We start from the raw sequence: 14002 nt of genomic DNA on the forward strand, positions 1-14002 counted from the left end.
AAATACTAATTCAGCCTACAAAGGCCCTTTTGCGAACCAAGCCCTCTCTGAATTCTACATGTGCGACTATGAGATGAGCTCACAGCTAGAATGATCCACGGATAACTGCTGGTCTGTCTCACCTATCGAGCTACAGAATCATCACCAGCTGTCTCGGGTTGTTGGCTGACTGCTCCGTATGATGAAAAGAAACCCCATTGTTCTGAATCTCCGCCATTGGTCCGAATGCGTCATAACATGTAAATGTTCAGAATTGGAATACAAAGGCTCGTCTCATAGCCTTCTCAACGATCGTGATTTATCAAGCCGTCCACTGGACGCAAGACTTTCTTGCCCTCCACAGTACCACTCAGCGCCTCGACATGCAACCTCTAGAAGCATTTACGATGCACGATGGACGGCCCGCTTTCGTCGTACTCCTGCTTCGAGATCCACATCTGCTGGAATGTCGACAGGGACGCGAGGATAGAGCCTCCGATCCAGACTGAGTACTTGCGCTCAGGAGGCGCAATCACCTTTGCCCTCATCGATGAAGGCGCCATGTTTGTGAGCTCCTGCTGCAAGCGATCGGTTATGCCCGGGAACATGGTCGTGCCACCGGACTATTGCGACGGAGTGGTTAACAATGCTCGGCGCGAAGGAAAAAAAAAAATAGGAAGAGATGAATGATAAGTCAGGGTAACTCACAATGACCATGTTACCGTACAATTCCTTCCGGACGTCAATGTCGCACTTGTTGATGGAGTTGTACAGCGTCTGGTGGACCCCTCCTCCCTCCAGACCGAGGACACTAGGGTCGAACAGCGCCTCTGGCGCACGGAAACGCTCGTCGCCGATGGTAATAACCTTTTGCGAGAGTCAGCACATGCTTTCTTGGAAGAAAAAAAAAAAACCTCCTTCCCGACGACTATTCTCACCTGGCCGTCAGGCAGCTCGTAGGTCTTCTCGACGCTGGAGCTGTGCGCCGCGGTCTGCAGCTCCTTGTCGAAGTCGAGGGCGACGTAGCACAGCTTCTCCTTGATGTCGCGGACGATCTCGCGCTCGGCAGAGGTCGAGAAGGGGTAGCCGCGCTGTGAGAGGAGCTTCATCAGGTAGTCTGTGAGGTCGCGCCCGGCCATGTCGATGCGCGAGATGGCGTGCGGCATCGAGAAGCCCTCGTAGATCGGCACAATGTGCGTCACTCCGTCGCCCGAGTCGACGACGACGCCCGTCGTCCTCCCGGAGCTGTAAAGGGAGAGAACGGCCTAGTCATTTGCTGCTTCAGTCTTGCTGAATCTCTTGGGGCGTCATGGGGCGGAGGAGGGCTCACCTGGATAGAGACATAGAAAGCCGGTGAGTTGAACGTCTCGAACATGATTTGCGTCATCTTCTCCCTGTTTGACTTGGGATTTATAGGGGCTTCCGTCAGAAGGACTGGGTGCTCTTCCGGGGCGACTCGCAGTTCATTGTAGAACGTGTGATGCCAGATTTTCTCCATCTCATCCCAGTTGGTGACGATGCCGTGTTCGATCGGATATTGCAGACTGAGAACGCCTCGCTTGGACTGGGCTTCATCGCCAACGTACGAGTCTTTCTGGCCCATGCCGACCATGATCCTAAGACATGAATATTATCAGTCACGGTGCAGCAAATAGTAGGTCCTTGGGACGAGTTTCTTGTGAAGGCGGGAAGACCATGAGGGACAATAAACATACCCGTGGTGGCGAGGACGTCCGACTATGGAAGCTGATTGAGAGTAAAATCAACAACAGACCGGCCAGCAACAGGACCTTCGCAAGTTGAACTCACGGAATACGGCCCGAGGGGCATCGTCACCAGCAAAGCCGGCCTTGCACATGCCGGAGCTGGTTTCATTAGAATCATGGTCCCATTTTCTCGAATTCGCGTCGGCACATACCCATTGTCAATAACGAGAGCGGCGACTTCGTCTGAATGTCCGAACCAGATCAACACTCAAATTCAGTGATGGCTTTGACGAGGGCTAGGAGAATGGGCAAGGTTGGCGAGGCCTTTGGAACCGGACATCCCGTCTAGACTGTATGCTGCAGTTTGCTTTTATAAAAGGGGTCCACAAACCTTGCATTGTGACTTAGATTTACTCGTGTATTGGTGGAAATGGAACAGTTGAAATTCGTGTGTCGAGGAATTATGAAAATGAATGATTGCTGCCGATTCACAAATCAAAAAGATACGCGACACTGTAATAGACGCGAGATAAATAAATGGGTGAACAAATGGCCGAACTTATCCAAACCGAATTCGGGCAGCATTTTGTGCAGTAAGGCAGACAGTCCGAAGTGACCATCGACCTAATCCGGAATCTCGTTGCCTGTAGCACAAAAAGTATGCCCACCAAGGGGCAGCCCTCTAGATTCTGCACACATGCTGACACGGGCCGCGCGGCACCGCGGGATCGAGCAGCACGGCCAAGACGACATTTTCTATTTGGAGCACGACCAAAATACACTGCCTAGGCCAGGCTTCGAGATATTTCTCTCGTCTCCGTTCCACTGCCAAGAAGCCGTCGTAAGGCTCACTGCCAGCCTCCTTGGACTGGCAATCGCCGTGTAATAGACGAAAGGTTGCCTGGAACATGATAAGCGATTTGCCAAGGCATTCTCCAACCTCAAAGACATTGTTACGTCGACTGCCGTGCCTCAGGAATAGAATAGAGACGTTGCTCAACAAAGGGAACAAGAACTCGGAAACTTGGCGAACTAGTCATTGTCGGCCCGTAGTATTTGCAGTAGACCAATTATGGTCGATTATAAGCCTCAGCCCGATGCCCGGCTACGTATGTACATCACAAACTAAGTCAGAGTGAAATTATTGCTAGTCCCATTGAAGGCGGTGATCTTCCCGCCAATGTCCTTCGAGTCACCATAGTACCTCACGCGGTACGTCCCCGGCTGGGCGTAGTCCTCCGTCTCCCAGCTGATGGTGACCTCCGAGTACCCCAGCAGGCCGTTGGTCCGCTCCCACGTGTAGACCAGGAACCAGTCGTAGTCGCTGCGCACCTGCGACCACGAGGTGCCGTCCGCGCCCAGCTTCTCGACCGCCGCGAAGGTGCCCTCGAGCCGCAGGTTGTTGCGCGGGTTGGCGCCGACGAAGGTGGTGTTGACGACGGCGCCTTTCGCGTACGAGGCGGCCGGCTGCGTGACCACGTCGCCGTACTTCTTGCCGATCGGCACCCCGTCGTACACGACGCCCGCGATGAAGTCGAAGGACTTGGCGCGGTTGTCCGGGGGCGAGGGGCCGGCCGCGGGCGAGCCGGTGGCCGTCGGCGCGAGGTAGTGCAGGTTGCTGAGCGTGAGGTTGATGTAGGCGTTCAGCTCGTTGGGCCCGTAGAGCGTGCTGGCGCCCTCGTACCGCTGGATGGCGTACTCCTCCTCGGTGGTGACGTAGTGAGCGTACGTGTTGGCCGGGCCCCCGATCACGACGAGTGGCTCGGTGTTGCCCGAGTATGTCGCAGCGGCCTCGGCCTTGACGGCGTTGCGCCAGCGGCGGCCGGCCATGGTGGTTGCCTCGGAGGGCGAGACGATGATGTGGAGCTGGCCTGCGCGGAAGGACTGGACGTCGACGATGTTCGGGGACCAGGCGTAGGGCTCGGTCTGCTCGCCGACATCCAGAAGAACAGGTTTTGGCGATTGACACTTTACTTGCTCGGGCCCCGGGGCCTTGAGCAGGGCGGCGACGGCACTCCACACGGGGTTGTTGGGCGCACCCGAGTCACCCTGGGTGAAGTCAAAGGCGCCTGGCCAGTCCGTCGTTCCGGCCGCGAAGGAATAGCCAAGAGCGGCAGGACAGGTCTTTGCAGCAGTGCCGTTGGGGAGTTGGAAGTTGAAGGTGCTCATGTCCTGGTAGAAATGGAACGACTTGACGGTAGTGCCGACAACAGGCGTAGATTTGGCATCAAAGGAATCGTATAGATCCTTTGCACCCTGGAACTGACGCCGGCCAATCTCGTAGCAGGAAGACACGCCGAGGTCGAGAGCTTCGAACCTGGGACCGCGACCATGGCACGACTGTGACTTGCCATCGGCGCAGGTGCTGTTCTCATAGCTACACATCTGGCCTGATCCATCATCGCAGAAGGCTCCTAGCACGTTCGGCGTGGTGTCTCCAACGTTGGCCTGGGAAAAGCCAGCGACAAACCCATCGGCCGCAGTACCACCGGATTGCACAGCCTGCTCGAGCAGATAGGCGGCCACGCCCTTGTTGTCTCCAGCCACATGGGTGTTGTTTCCATACATGGAGGTCCCATGGACGGGGTACCAGGTAAGTACGCCCATATCAAGGCCATCTGATGCACGCTGGAAGCGGAGCATGGTCAGTGTCGTGTCTGTGGGACTGTTGTAGAGGGCGCGTTCCGCAGCTGGGTTGTTGTTGTAGGCGGAAGGGCTTCGGGACGCATTGCCGTCGGTAATGTTGACGGTACCGACATCCAGGTAGCCAGTGGTGAGGCTTACGTGGGCTCTCTTGATCGAAAGGACAGCGCCATCAGCAATGGCATTCAGGGACTGGGCGTCAAACCCAACGCTGGTGATTTGAGGAAGCAGGTAGTTCCACCAGGCACCGGGGCCATTGTGTGAGTGAGTTCCGGTCACGGCGATGTTGGTCCGGCCGTAGACAGAATACTCCCCGCCGAGAGCAGCGATACGTTCAAGGATGGCATATCTCTGGGCCGTGTCACCGGCTGCCACGTCCAAGACGAGATAGACGAAGCGGTCATTGGGGTTGCTTGCGTCACCGACGATGAAGGCACGAGAATAGAGGCGCTGGCGGAGACCAGTACCGATCTGGGCCAGGTCCGCATATCCAGCAAACTCTACCTCGACGACAGGTCCAGTGATGTCAGCCTTGCCCACTCCGATGCTGTGCAAGTCACAGAGTGGTCAGCAGTCGGTCCGACGAAGAGACATGGAAGGCATGTTGCTTACAGGTACTGGTCGCCTACTGCCGAGGCTCTGACCTTGGAAGTGAGTAGTTTCTTGACCTCCTGTGCATCGTCCAGGTCGACATGGCCAAGCTCCTCGAAGTTGGCCGCAGGATACCTTGGCTTCTGATTACTGCTCAGCACGGAAATAGAGAGCAGGAGCAGGGCAAGGAACGAGAATATGGCGAAGATGCTGAAGACACCCCTCCGCTGCCCGTTGCGGTCCGTAAACAGGGGTTGGGCCATGATATCTCGATAAGCTGGGGCAAGAGAGGCCGTGGATGGTGTTCCAGAGCAACAAGAATGAGGTTGCCAGTTCGCCCAGTCCGATGGCGTTCACGTCGTACCCTGTGCGACCAAGGAGGCCAAGCTTTGATGTGACAGAGCTAGAAGTGAGCGTCCCTGGGGTGGGTCATCAGAGAAGGGGGTAGCTGCGATGCGGGATGGCCGGTCGTTCTTATGATCGTCAAGAGAGTGGCAGGCGAGAATACCTCTGCCATGTATACATGCTCTGTGGTCCCTGGTCACTCGTCTCCACCAGTGGCTTGTGCAGAGTAGGTATCTTGGTCGACCTGCCTTACAGGTGGGCCTGCGTGACGTTGAGATTGGAGAGGGTGGCCCTCACGCGGGTCGGTGTACGAAGTATCTCTCTCTCGAGGGCTGCATCATGCTACATACTGTAGTATGGGACCCGACGGGCTTGGAGACGAGAGGTCACTCCCCCGTGGCCCTCCCTCCCCGTGGCCCTCGGTGTCACCCTCTTTGTGATTCCGTCTCCGCACAGGGGCAAACAGGGCCCAGGAGGGCAGGAATTCCCATGATCCGCGTTGGGGTGGCTGTGAATCTGGGGCGTTGCATTGGGGCTGCGTGGTGGTGGTGGTGGTGGTGGTGGTGGGTGTTCCTGGGTCGATAAGAGGGCGGAAACGGTGCTTAGCTGAAGCTAGTTTAGATTTCACAAAGCCGGCAGCCACCAATGAAACCACGGTGCCTGTCAGGAAAGAGAAGGTGGTGTCGGGGTCGAGCGCGAGCCACTGGCAGAAGCTCGTCGACGTCGTCGAAGCGCGGACGAGACCATGGTTATGCGATGGCAGTGCCGGGCAGAGCAAGCGGGGAGTCCCTGCGAGCAAGTGTCGACGGTGGCAGGTGACACCCTGTCTCTCATCCTGCTCGTCCGGCTTCCCCAGATTCTATACCGTCCAGGCCGTCCATCAGGGTGCTTCTCTGGGCGAGCGATAACGAAACAAGACCACTCGGCGGCACTCACACAGGCTGCCCGTCACATAGCGGTGCTGTATCTTGGCCATGAGCATTCGATATCGTCACCATGGCCTGGCAATTGCACCTATGAACAAATTAGCGAGCGACACACAGGCACGCCAAGGGGGCAAAAAGACAGACAGGCGACAGGGCAGACACACGCACACACGCACATATGCACACATGCACATGCACATGCACATGCAATAGTTCAGCCAATGCACAATGATGAAGCCTACTTTGGAGATCGACAGGATCCACGGCTGTGGGGCCAAAACAAGCTTGTCTCATTGACAGCCGGACGGGAGCCGCGGGCGCGTGAACGGAGGAGAAGGCGACCCCCCCTGAACTGTCATGTTGCTGTGGAAGGGGGTGGGGGGTTGAGAGGGGGGGGAGGCGGATGCGCCCCTGTGCTTGCCTTCGGGCGTGTGCATGGTCCAGCTGACCTTGTCTCCGTCGATAGATTCGGCTCTTCATCCTCGGCCTGCATACGCGCCACGCGACTAGCTGCATACTATGCTGTAATAATACTCCAAGTACCTGTTTGATTCACTGCCAGACTGCAGATATCCATCACCTCTGTCTGCGTATCTGCGCAGGCACAGCGCGGTCTCCGACTTCCGTATCAGGTTGCAGCAGATGGACGACGGTAACTGGATTGAGCCTTTGTTGAGTGGGACAGTCTCCCATGGGCAGTGCCACCGGAATTTCCAGATTGCTTATCCGACACAGTCACAATGCAGATCGATATCTGTGTCTTGGTCAAAATGCCTACTAGGGTTATCTGGGTACAGTAACACTCACCGTCACCGCGACCTGACACGCCGTCTTTCCATCTGATGCGGACTTTGAGCAGACTCTGACTTGTTACGAAATACGGGAATACCCCGCCTTTACCTTGCCCTCCTTGCGGTATCCTCTTCGCGGCTCGAACGCCAGCGGCAAGAAACGGCAGAAGACGCCGTGGCTCGCCTGTCCCTCTCTCCCCTGGTGTGCGCCCAGGCAGCCCATGCTCTTTCCTATGCAGGCTCGCCAATCTATTCGGCCGCCTCTCCCGAGATGGCGGGATGAACCATGAGTCCCTAGGGCGAGACTGGCCATGACGCGGCGGCAAGATACCACTGCATAGCTATCTCAGGCCAAGTGGCCTAGTGACGGCAGGGTGTGACGGACGGATTAGAAGGGCAGAGAGGGCAAACAAGCCACGGGCAATGCGCAGCTCTATCTTCGTCGGCCTCCCGCGGGCCAGACGTTGACTGGTCTAATGCTCCACCATGCTCGGCCTCTATTCTATCCCATCCCGCTCTTACAGTCCGTCCTCGAATACCTCAGGCAACCGGCGGCGAGCCTGTCGCCAGGGTCTATTCTGCCTGTGTGCCCTTGCCAAAGTGCTCCCCATCGAGGATGTCAAGTCACATCTCCGAGTGCCATATGCCTCATGGCTGCTCAGGACTCAAGTCTGTTGCCTCAACTTTGCTCGGTGGCGTCGGTGGCAGTACGCAGAAAGGACTGACAACGGTGCGGGCCAGGCTAAGTGCGAGAAGCCTCGCTGCCTGCGGATCTTGGGCTGAACTTTGACTCACCGTCATGGGCCCCCTAAGATGAGATCAGTTCATCTCGTGTCAAGGGTATGACGGTGGGTTCTCGTACTGGGAAACACACATGAGGCCATGCAGCATCGCATGGTGACGGCGACAAGGACCATCAGAGGCAAACATCCTTCACGGCGACGGACGGCGGGACCTGCTCTCGGATTTCAGCAATCTCACCGCCAGTCGCCGAGGCCGCGGTTGAACAAGGGCAGCATGGAACATGTGGGCTCTACGCCCCTCAGAAATGTATGGAGATCTTTTGCCAGCAGAGTTTGAATGGAAACTGCGTCGATCCTGCGGGTGCTCCCGAATAATAAGCTCAGGAGTGTGTTTCCCTCTAGGAAGACCCTTCACTTTTGGTCTGCCCTTGCCCATCAGCCAACTCGAACTTGTTTATCTATTTGCTGACGAAGGCGAGTAATCTCGAAGCCTATTCGGCCATCCCAACAGTCGAAACCTTTCACTTTTCTGTCATGAACTGTCTCCATTTTTATTGATCGATGCGGACGAAAGTTCTCCGATTGTGATGTGACGTGACGGATGCAACTGCCGAGGACCAGGTAGTTAAATTGGACGTCCATCATGAGTCGGCAACAGCTCCACAGCAGGATCCCGACGGTGGAAGATGCGCAAGAATCGTTCGATGGACCGAATGCTCACAACGCCTGGAATTCTGGCGGGTGGATGAGATGCAGAGCGTCCGCTGAGAACCAAGTCCGTTGGTCTGGCCTCGTCACCAGCACGCACCTCCTGCCACTCATTACCCTACTTGGTACCGGCCAGGGACGGGCCGGGCCACCTTTCTGTCAAATTCTGACCATGGTCCTCTCCTTCCTCCCAGTCCAGGGGGCGCTCCTAGCCTACCAGTGCCTCGGCACGGGGCCCTTCCTCCTCACAATCCCAGGCGCCAACGGCGACGCCGCCATCTTCAACGAGGTGGCGCCCTACCTCGCCCAGGACTTCACCGTCTGCACCTACGACCGCCGTCGTCGCCCTGGAGCTGCTGCAGCGGCACGCCGGCCTGGTCGACTTCCTCATCGCCCACGAGCCGCCGCTGGCCTATGTCCTTGGCGGCGCCTGGGCCGAGGAGACTTACTCCGTGTTCGAGGGCATCTACCAGAAGTTCCTGGCCGATGGCATCGATGCTGCGACGCTGGGGTTCCTGGGCCCCGGCGCGGCCAACTCGACGGACGTCGAGACGCAGGCTGCATATCATGCCCTGGTGGACCCTGCCAACAGGGGCAACGCGGAGCTGTTCTTCGGGCACGAGACTGCCGCGTACACTGCCGTCAATGAGAGCATACCTGAGCTGGTGGGCTTGGAGGACAAGTTTGTCATGGATATAGGCGAGACGTGCAATATTCCCAGCTGCGATATCAGCGCCATCCTGGCTTTCGAGGTGGGTGTGGACCTGTATGTCACGCCTGGTGGACACTTGGGATATGTCTCGGAACCAGAGGGGTTTGCGAGACAGGTTTTGAGCATATTCGCTGCGCATGGGAAAGCCTAAAGGGCGGGATCTTGCTTCATTAAAGTGGAAGCAGCTATGCAACATTTACATATCGAAAAATAAAAAGAAACGCAAATGAAAATACATATCTATACAAATTAGCAACTCCCAAGCCCCCTTCATCGCTTCCGAAGACTCATGTGAACCTCCCTTGTCTGCTTGTGAAAAAGTTCTCCAAGACTATGTGGAATGGTCAATCCCCTTGCAGCACCATGATTTCGGGTAGTGTTCCTCGTATGATATTCGTCATCAAGCATAATCCGCCAACTCTCCCCGTCCAAATCCGTACCACTCCACGACGCTCCATACCTGCCTGTCTGCACTTGTTGAGGCCGACACTAATACAAGCGACGCCTCTGGTGGGCGCGGCCATCCCTATCGTCGTAGGCCACCCACAGCGGCATCTGGAGGTCGGCCTCGACGCGGTTGCGGGGTACCTTCATGCCTTCAGGTAGCGTCATGTGGCTGCCGTTGTTGGCGCGCAGCGTGGCCAGGTCGATCTCCCTCAGAGGCACGGCCAGCTTCGCCGTGATGAGGTCGGGCCTCTCCGGCAGGAGCTTCAGGCTCTCTGGTGGCAGCATGAACCCGTCGTTCAGCACCGAGGTCATGTCCTTGCCCCTGAGCCGGCGGCTGTCGAGCTCCATGATGAACTGCCTCTCGGGCTCCCCGTTTCCGATCCTGCCGAGGTCGTAGACGTACCCGTTCAGCGCGACCTCGTTGTGTGTGAGCTGGTCCATTGCCTTCTCCGCGACCACGCGGCCGACCCGGAGGTAGTCGAAGTCCGCGAGGCACCGGTCGGCGTCGGCGTGGAACCTCTCGAACTCCTGGGTCGAGTCCCTGCCCGCCCACTGCCGCAGGATGGTCCTTCCGCCAGGGTGGAAGTCCATATAACCGGTCAGGTTGTACACTTGCCCCCGGATGATCGCATACATTGTCGTCTCCGGATATACGTGGCAGGCTACCTCTTGTAGCGTGAAGTGGAACTCATGTGCGGGGCCTGGTCCCTTGTCGGGTACCTGTGAAGCAACCACGGCGCATCGGTATGGCTGAAGGTCTATGTTGAGCTGGTCGTAGTCGATCGTTCCATCCTTGACAACAGCCTTCCAGGGGTTGCCCCCGGGTACTTTTGTCATGAGGTTTCGCTGCTTGTCATCCTCGAAGGGGAAATTCGATATGTCAAACACGTCATTGCCGACTGAAATCCAGAGAGGCTTCCCATGCCTTCCGTCTCTCTCTGCAATTTCGTGCCGCCTCATCGGCAGGATGAGCTTGCCCAGAGGTTCAGCTTGCTCCTCGAGGTTTCGTTGGAGATGGGGTAGAGCCTTTAGGCCCAGGAGGGTCCTCTCGCAGTGGTCATTCAGGGTGAAAGTCACATTGTCGCCGACCCGCATCTCCTCGATGACGTCCGTCGCGTCGTAGACAACGTAGCCATGTACTCCGTCGTCGGCGATGATCCACAGGTCGCCACTCGAAAGATGGTCCCCGACCTCGCCCACTGTGTAATAAACTTCGTCAAGGCCCTTCGCGGCCCCTCCCGCTCTGCGTGCGACACGCCCACGACTAGACCGTGCTGAGTCTGGGCTCCCTTCTCCGGCCGGTGTACCCAGACGGGAGACGGTGGGATACGGTGAGCTTTGGGATGAGCTCGAGCTCGAGCTCGAATCCGGTGTCCTCGGGCCAGGTCCACTGGCAGGACCTTGCTGAGGCGGCTGTGCGGCGCCGGGAACATGTTGCTGCGGTTGGGCACTGGGGTTGTACGGGACGTACTGAGAAGAGGGTGAGTATCCGACATTTTTCTTTGCCTGCTCAGTCTGCCAAGGAGGCAGAACGAAAGCAATCTGGTTAGACAGCCATTTGTCTTTGACCTGATACCGGGGTTCCTCCCGGTCGACATTGTCAAACATTGCCTTAAGCGCTTGATAGACGGGATCCGGAACCGGGTGTAGCTTCTGACGGTTTGGGATTTCGTCCTTCAGAATTGCCATGAGACTCGCCCGAGTGCCCATGAGATTGTTGGGGTCATTGGGAGCGAAGCTAATGTTGCGCGCCTCTAGGTCACTCTCATCGCAGTCTTCCTCGACTCCTGCAAGCTTGAGTTCGAATGGTCTTGCATTTCTGGCGGCAGCGTCGGCAGCGGCCGCAGCGCTTGGTGAATGCTCATCCTGTGTGAAGTAGGGGATCCGCCTCCTGAATCTCGTCGGGCGTATGGGCATGATTACCATCATCAAGTACCCAATTGCTTGGTCCGTCCAGTCCTCGTCTTGATCCAGCAGGTAGCCATTTGTGGTGAAGACGTCTCCCCATTTCGTCGTAGCGCCGAGATTTCTGAAGCACTGTTGACCTACCCATTCGTCACCTTGTCTGTGAGCGACACGGAACCGCACGGCGCGGTCCCTCAGCCACCGCTGGGAATACACACTATTGTGCCATTCTTTCCCTTTATCAACGATCCAAGGGCGAAGAAGGCTCCATTGATTCTGACGCGTGTTGGCCCTCTCAGCGTATTCTTGCAGCTTCGGATGGAATTCCTTCAGGGCATATTCGAGCTGGCATATTGCCGGATCGCCAGCGTCGTAGAGGTCCAACTCAGTTCTGAACAATTTGGGAAAGTAGAGAGCGGGTAGTCCGTACTTTACGACGTGGGTCTGCCAAAATTCATCCGAGCCGTATGCTTGCGCCACAAAGGCTGGAAGCGCATATGCGTGCCATCTTTCGTTCTCGTGGCTGGCCAAATCTATGCCCCTGCCGTATGCTTGGGCCACGCCGTTATTGGGAACGTCGCCCGACAACATGAAGAGCCCCCCTATTGAGTCTCGATCGATTGGGCGCTCGACCACGCTGCCGTTGATCATGGACTGTTCCCACGAGACCCCGAGCTCGCTTATCCAAGCTGAATCCTCCGGTCTGGTGCCAGGCGGCGCATAAAATGGCTCATCCTGAAGCACCTCGGCTGCTGGAACAAACATGTTTCTTACTCTGTAGATTGCGTGCACCATCTCGTGGGCCATAGTTATCGCCAAGATGAAGGTGGCCTGCATCTTCGAACTAACCGATTCGTTCGGATCCAGCAGCCGCCAGATGAAAACAGGGTTCAACATCAGAAGCGCAAAGTCGACACCGTTGTTTGCTCCGCGGAGGTGGGGGTCTGGTAATGATGTAGTTATGCCAAGGGAACTACCTAGGCTGTTTCCAGACATTGTAGGCGACATGAAAGTGATGACAATCTTTTCCGCATATCGTTCAAGTGTGTCGAGCAATTCCTGTTGGCTGAGCCGTGGGGGTGTGTTATTTTTTGCCAAGACTGGTGGCGATTCCAAGCCCTCAGCTTGCATGTTATTTGCTGCAGATGCCAATAATCAGTTGCAAAGACCAGGACATGTGGTATGGATATGGAGCTTATGAAGAACGAAGACTGAGAAGGGGAAGGTTTGCAGTATCTGCGTACGATAATAGTCTGTGGCCTTTACTCCCAAGATCGCGTCCAGGCTACAATGGGCAACGTTAATAAGGTGATGATAATAGACTTGTCCAGGGAGTAACTGCTGGGCAGTCCACGTACAAGGGGTGGTAGACGGTAGCCCGCATAAGTCTATCCGCGAGTTCGATTGCTGGCGACAGCTTCTCCCAGAACACAGGCTCATCCACGCTGAAAGTTGCATTTGCTGCGAGACGACTATCCAGTGTCCCCCGCCACCCATCGGTCAGGGGGCGGTCGAGATTATACCACCTCTTCTTAGCGAAAAGTGGAAGCCAATAGGTTTCATCTACGCTCATGTCCATCGGCTGAGTCTGCTGCAGAGTATCGAAAATCAGGGCTTGCCCTACCATCCTGGGTCAGAAATTCCACTATCAGGTTAGGAGAGAAACTACACACAGGTGAAGTACCCGCTCAGGTCATATTGCTGGTAATTTTCATCGAGAAACAATCGATCCAGCTCGGGGTCACTAGGCAGCGGCAACCCGGTTCCCAGCCTCAGATAGATCCTCGCCTCGGGGGACAGCGTGTCAGGATACTTCACATCGATATCTGGGAACTTGGGGTGTAATCCTGATTTATTTTCTTCCTTCCAAGGATCTACACAACATGTTAACAAGATATGCAGTATAAAGGTCAACTGGTGGACTCGGGAACAGCAACAGGACAAGAAATAGGCACATACAAGACTGGCTCACCAAAAAGCGTTCGGCCCATGGTGATGTCGGACGGTCCATAGGTTCCGCCATGCTGTGTCTGAGGGGTTTTCCTCAATCCTGTGCAGGTAAACAATTGGCATCTGTTGCAAGCGATGTGCAACGGCAGTCGCCAACGGGAAAGTGGAAAAGAAGAAAGAACGCGACACAGCTCTTGCGGAGGTGGCGGAGAAAACAATCAATCATGCTTCACAGCCTACGGTATCAGGTCTACAATGACACCCATGAGCATCTGTAACAATACCCAACTCTACTCCCCGCCCAGTCATTCGGCTGTCATGCCCGACAAAGGCTGAGCCCGCTTCCGGAACTCGAGGAGCGTTCACAAAGCTGCCGTTTGTCCCAGTTTGCAATTCCATTAACCCCCCCCCCTTCTTCTTCTTCTCGCAAGTTGAGACACCAACTTGAATAGGCCACCTAGGACTTATCATGTGATGCCAGAGATATGCCCTGCGAGTCACATCCGGGGACATTCGAACCTTGAAAGGAAACACGCAGGGGCGAAATGTTCGGGAT

At 56.2% G+C, this 14002-nt stretch overlaps 4 protein-coding genes across 4 annotated transcripts; 1 reads left to right on the forward strand and 3 right to left on the reverse strand.

The window, feature by feature from the left end:
* Nucleotides 1–371: 371 nt before the first annotated feature.
* INS49_008859 (uncharacterized protein) lies at nucleotides 372–2083 on the reverse strand (the record flags this gene model as incomplete). Its single annotated transcript, XM_043169596.1, has 8 exons — nucleotides 372–602; nucleotides 688–846; nucleotides 918–1244; nucleotides 1310–1595; nucleotides 1695–1725; nucleotides 1789–1844; nucleotides 1898–1928; nucleotides 2077–2083. 8 exons carry the CDS (start codon nucleotides 2081–2083, stop codon nucleotides 372–374), a joined length of 1128 nt encoding a protein of 375 aa, XP_043027276.1.
* A 727-nt stretch (nucleotides 2084–2810) lies between these two features.
* INS49_008860 (uncharacterized protein) lies at nucleotides 2811–5182 on the reverse strand (the record flags this gene model as incomplete). The annotated part of the gene is made up of 2 exons (XM_043169597.1): nucleotides 2811–4875; nucleotides 4941–5182. 2 exons carry the CDS (start codon nucleotides 5180–5182, stop codon nucleotides 2811–2813), a joined length of 2307 nt encoding a protein of 768 aa, XP_043027277.1.
* A 3422-nt stretch (nucleotides 5183–8604) lies between these two features.
* On the forward strand, nucleotides 8605–9295 carry INS49_008861 (uncharacterized protein; the record flags this gene model as incomplete). Its single annotated transcript, XM_043169598.1, has 2 exons — nucleotides 8605–8751; nucleotides 8795–9295. The coding sequence occupies 2 exons, from the start codon at nucleotides 8605–8607 to the stop codon at nucleotides 9293–9295; spliced, it is 648 nt and encodes a 215-aa protein (XP_043027278.1).
* A 338-nt stretch (nucleotides 9296–9633) lies between these two features.
* INS49_008862 (uncharacterized protein) lies at nucleotides 9634–13519 on the reverse strand (the record flags this gene model as incomplete). The annotated part of the gene is made up of 5 exons (XM_043169599.1): nucleotides 9634–12635; nucleotides 12741–12781; nucleotides 12855–13116; nucleotides 13170–13370; nucleotides 13456–13519. 5 exons carry the CDS (start codon nucleotides 13517–13519, stop codon nucleotides 9634–9636), a joined length of 3570 nt encoding a protein of 1189 aa, XP_043027279.1.
* Nucleotides 13520–14002: the final 483 nt, after the last annotated feature.

This window comes from Diaporthe citri (genome assembly GCF_014595645.1).
Source record: "Diaporthe citri strain NFHF-8-4 chromosome Unknown scaffold_3, whole genome shotgun sequence".
In the NCBI taxonomy this organism is placed as follows: Eukaryota; Fungi; Ascomycota; class Sordariomycetes; order Diaporthales; family Diaporthaceae; genus Diaporthe; species Diaporthe citri.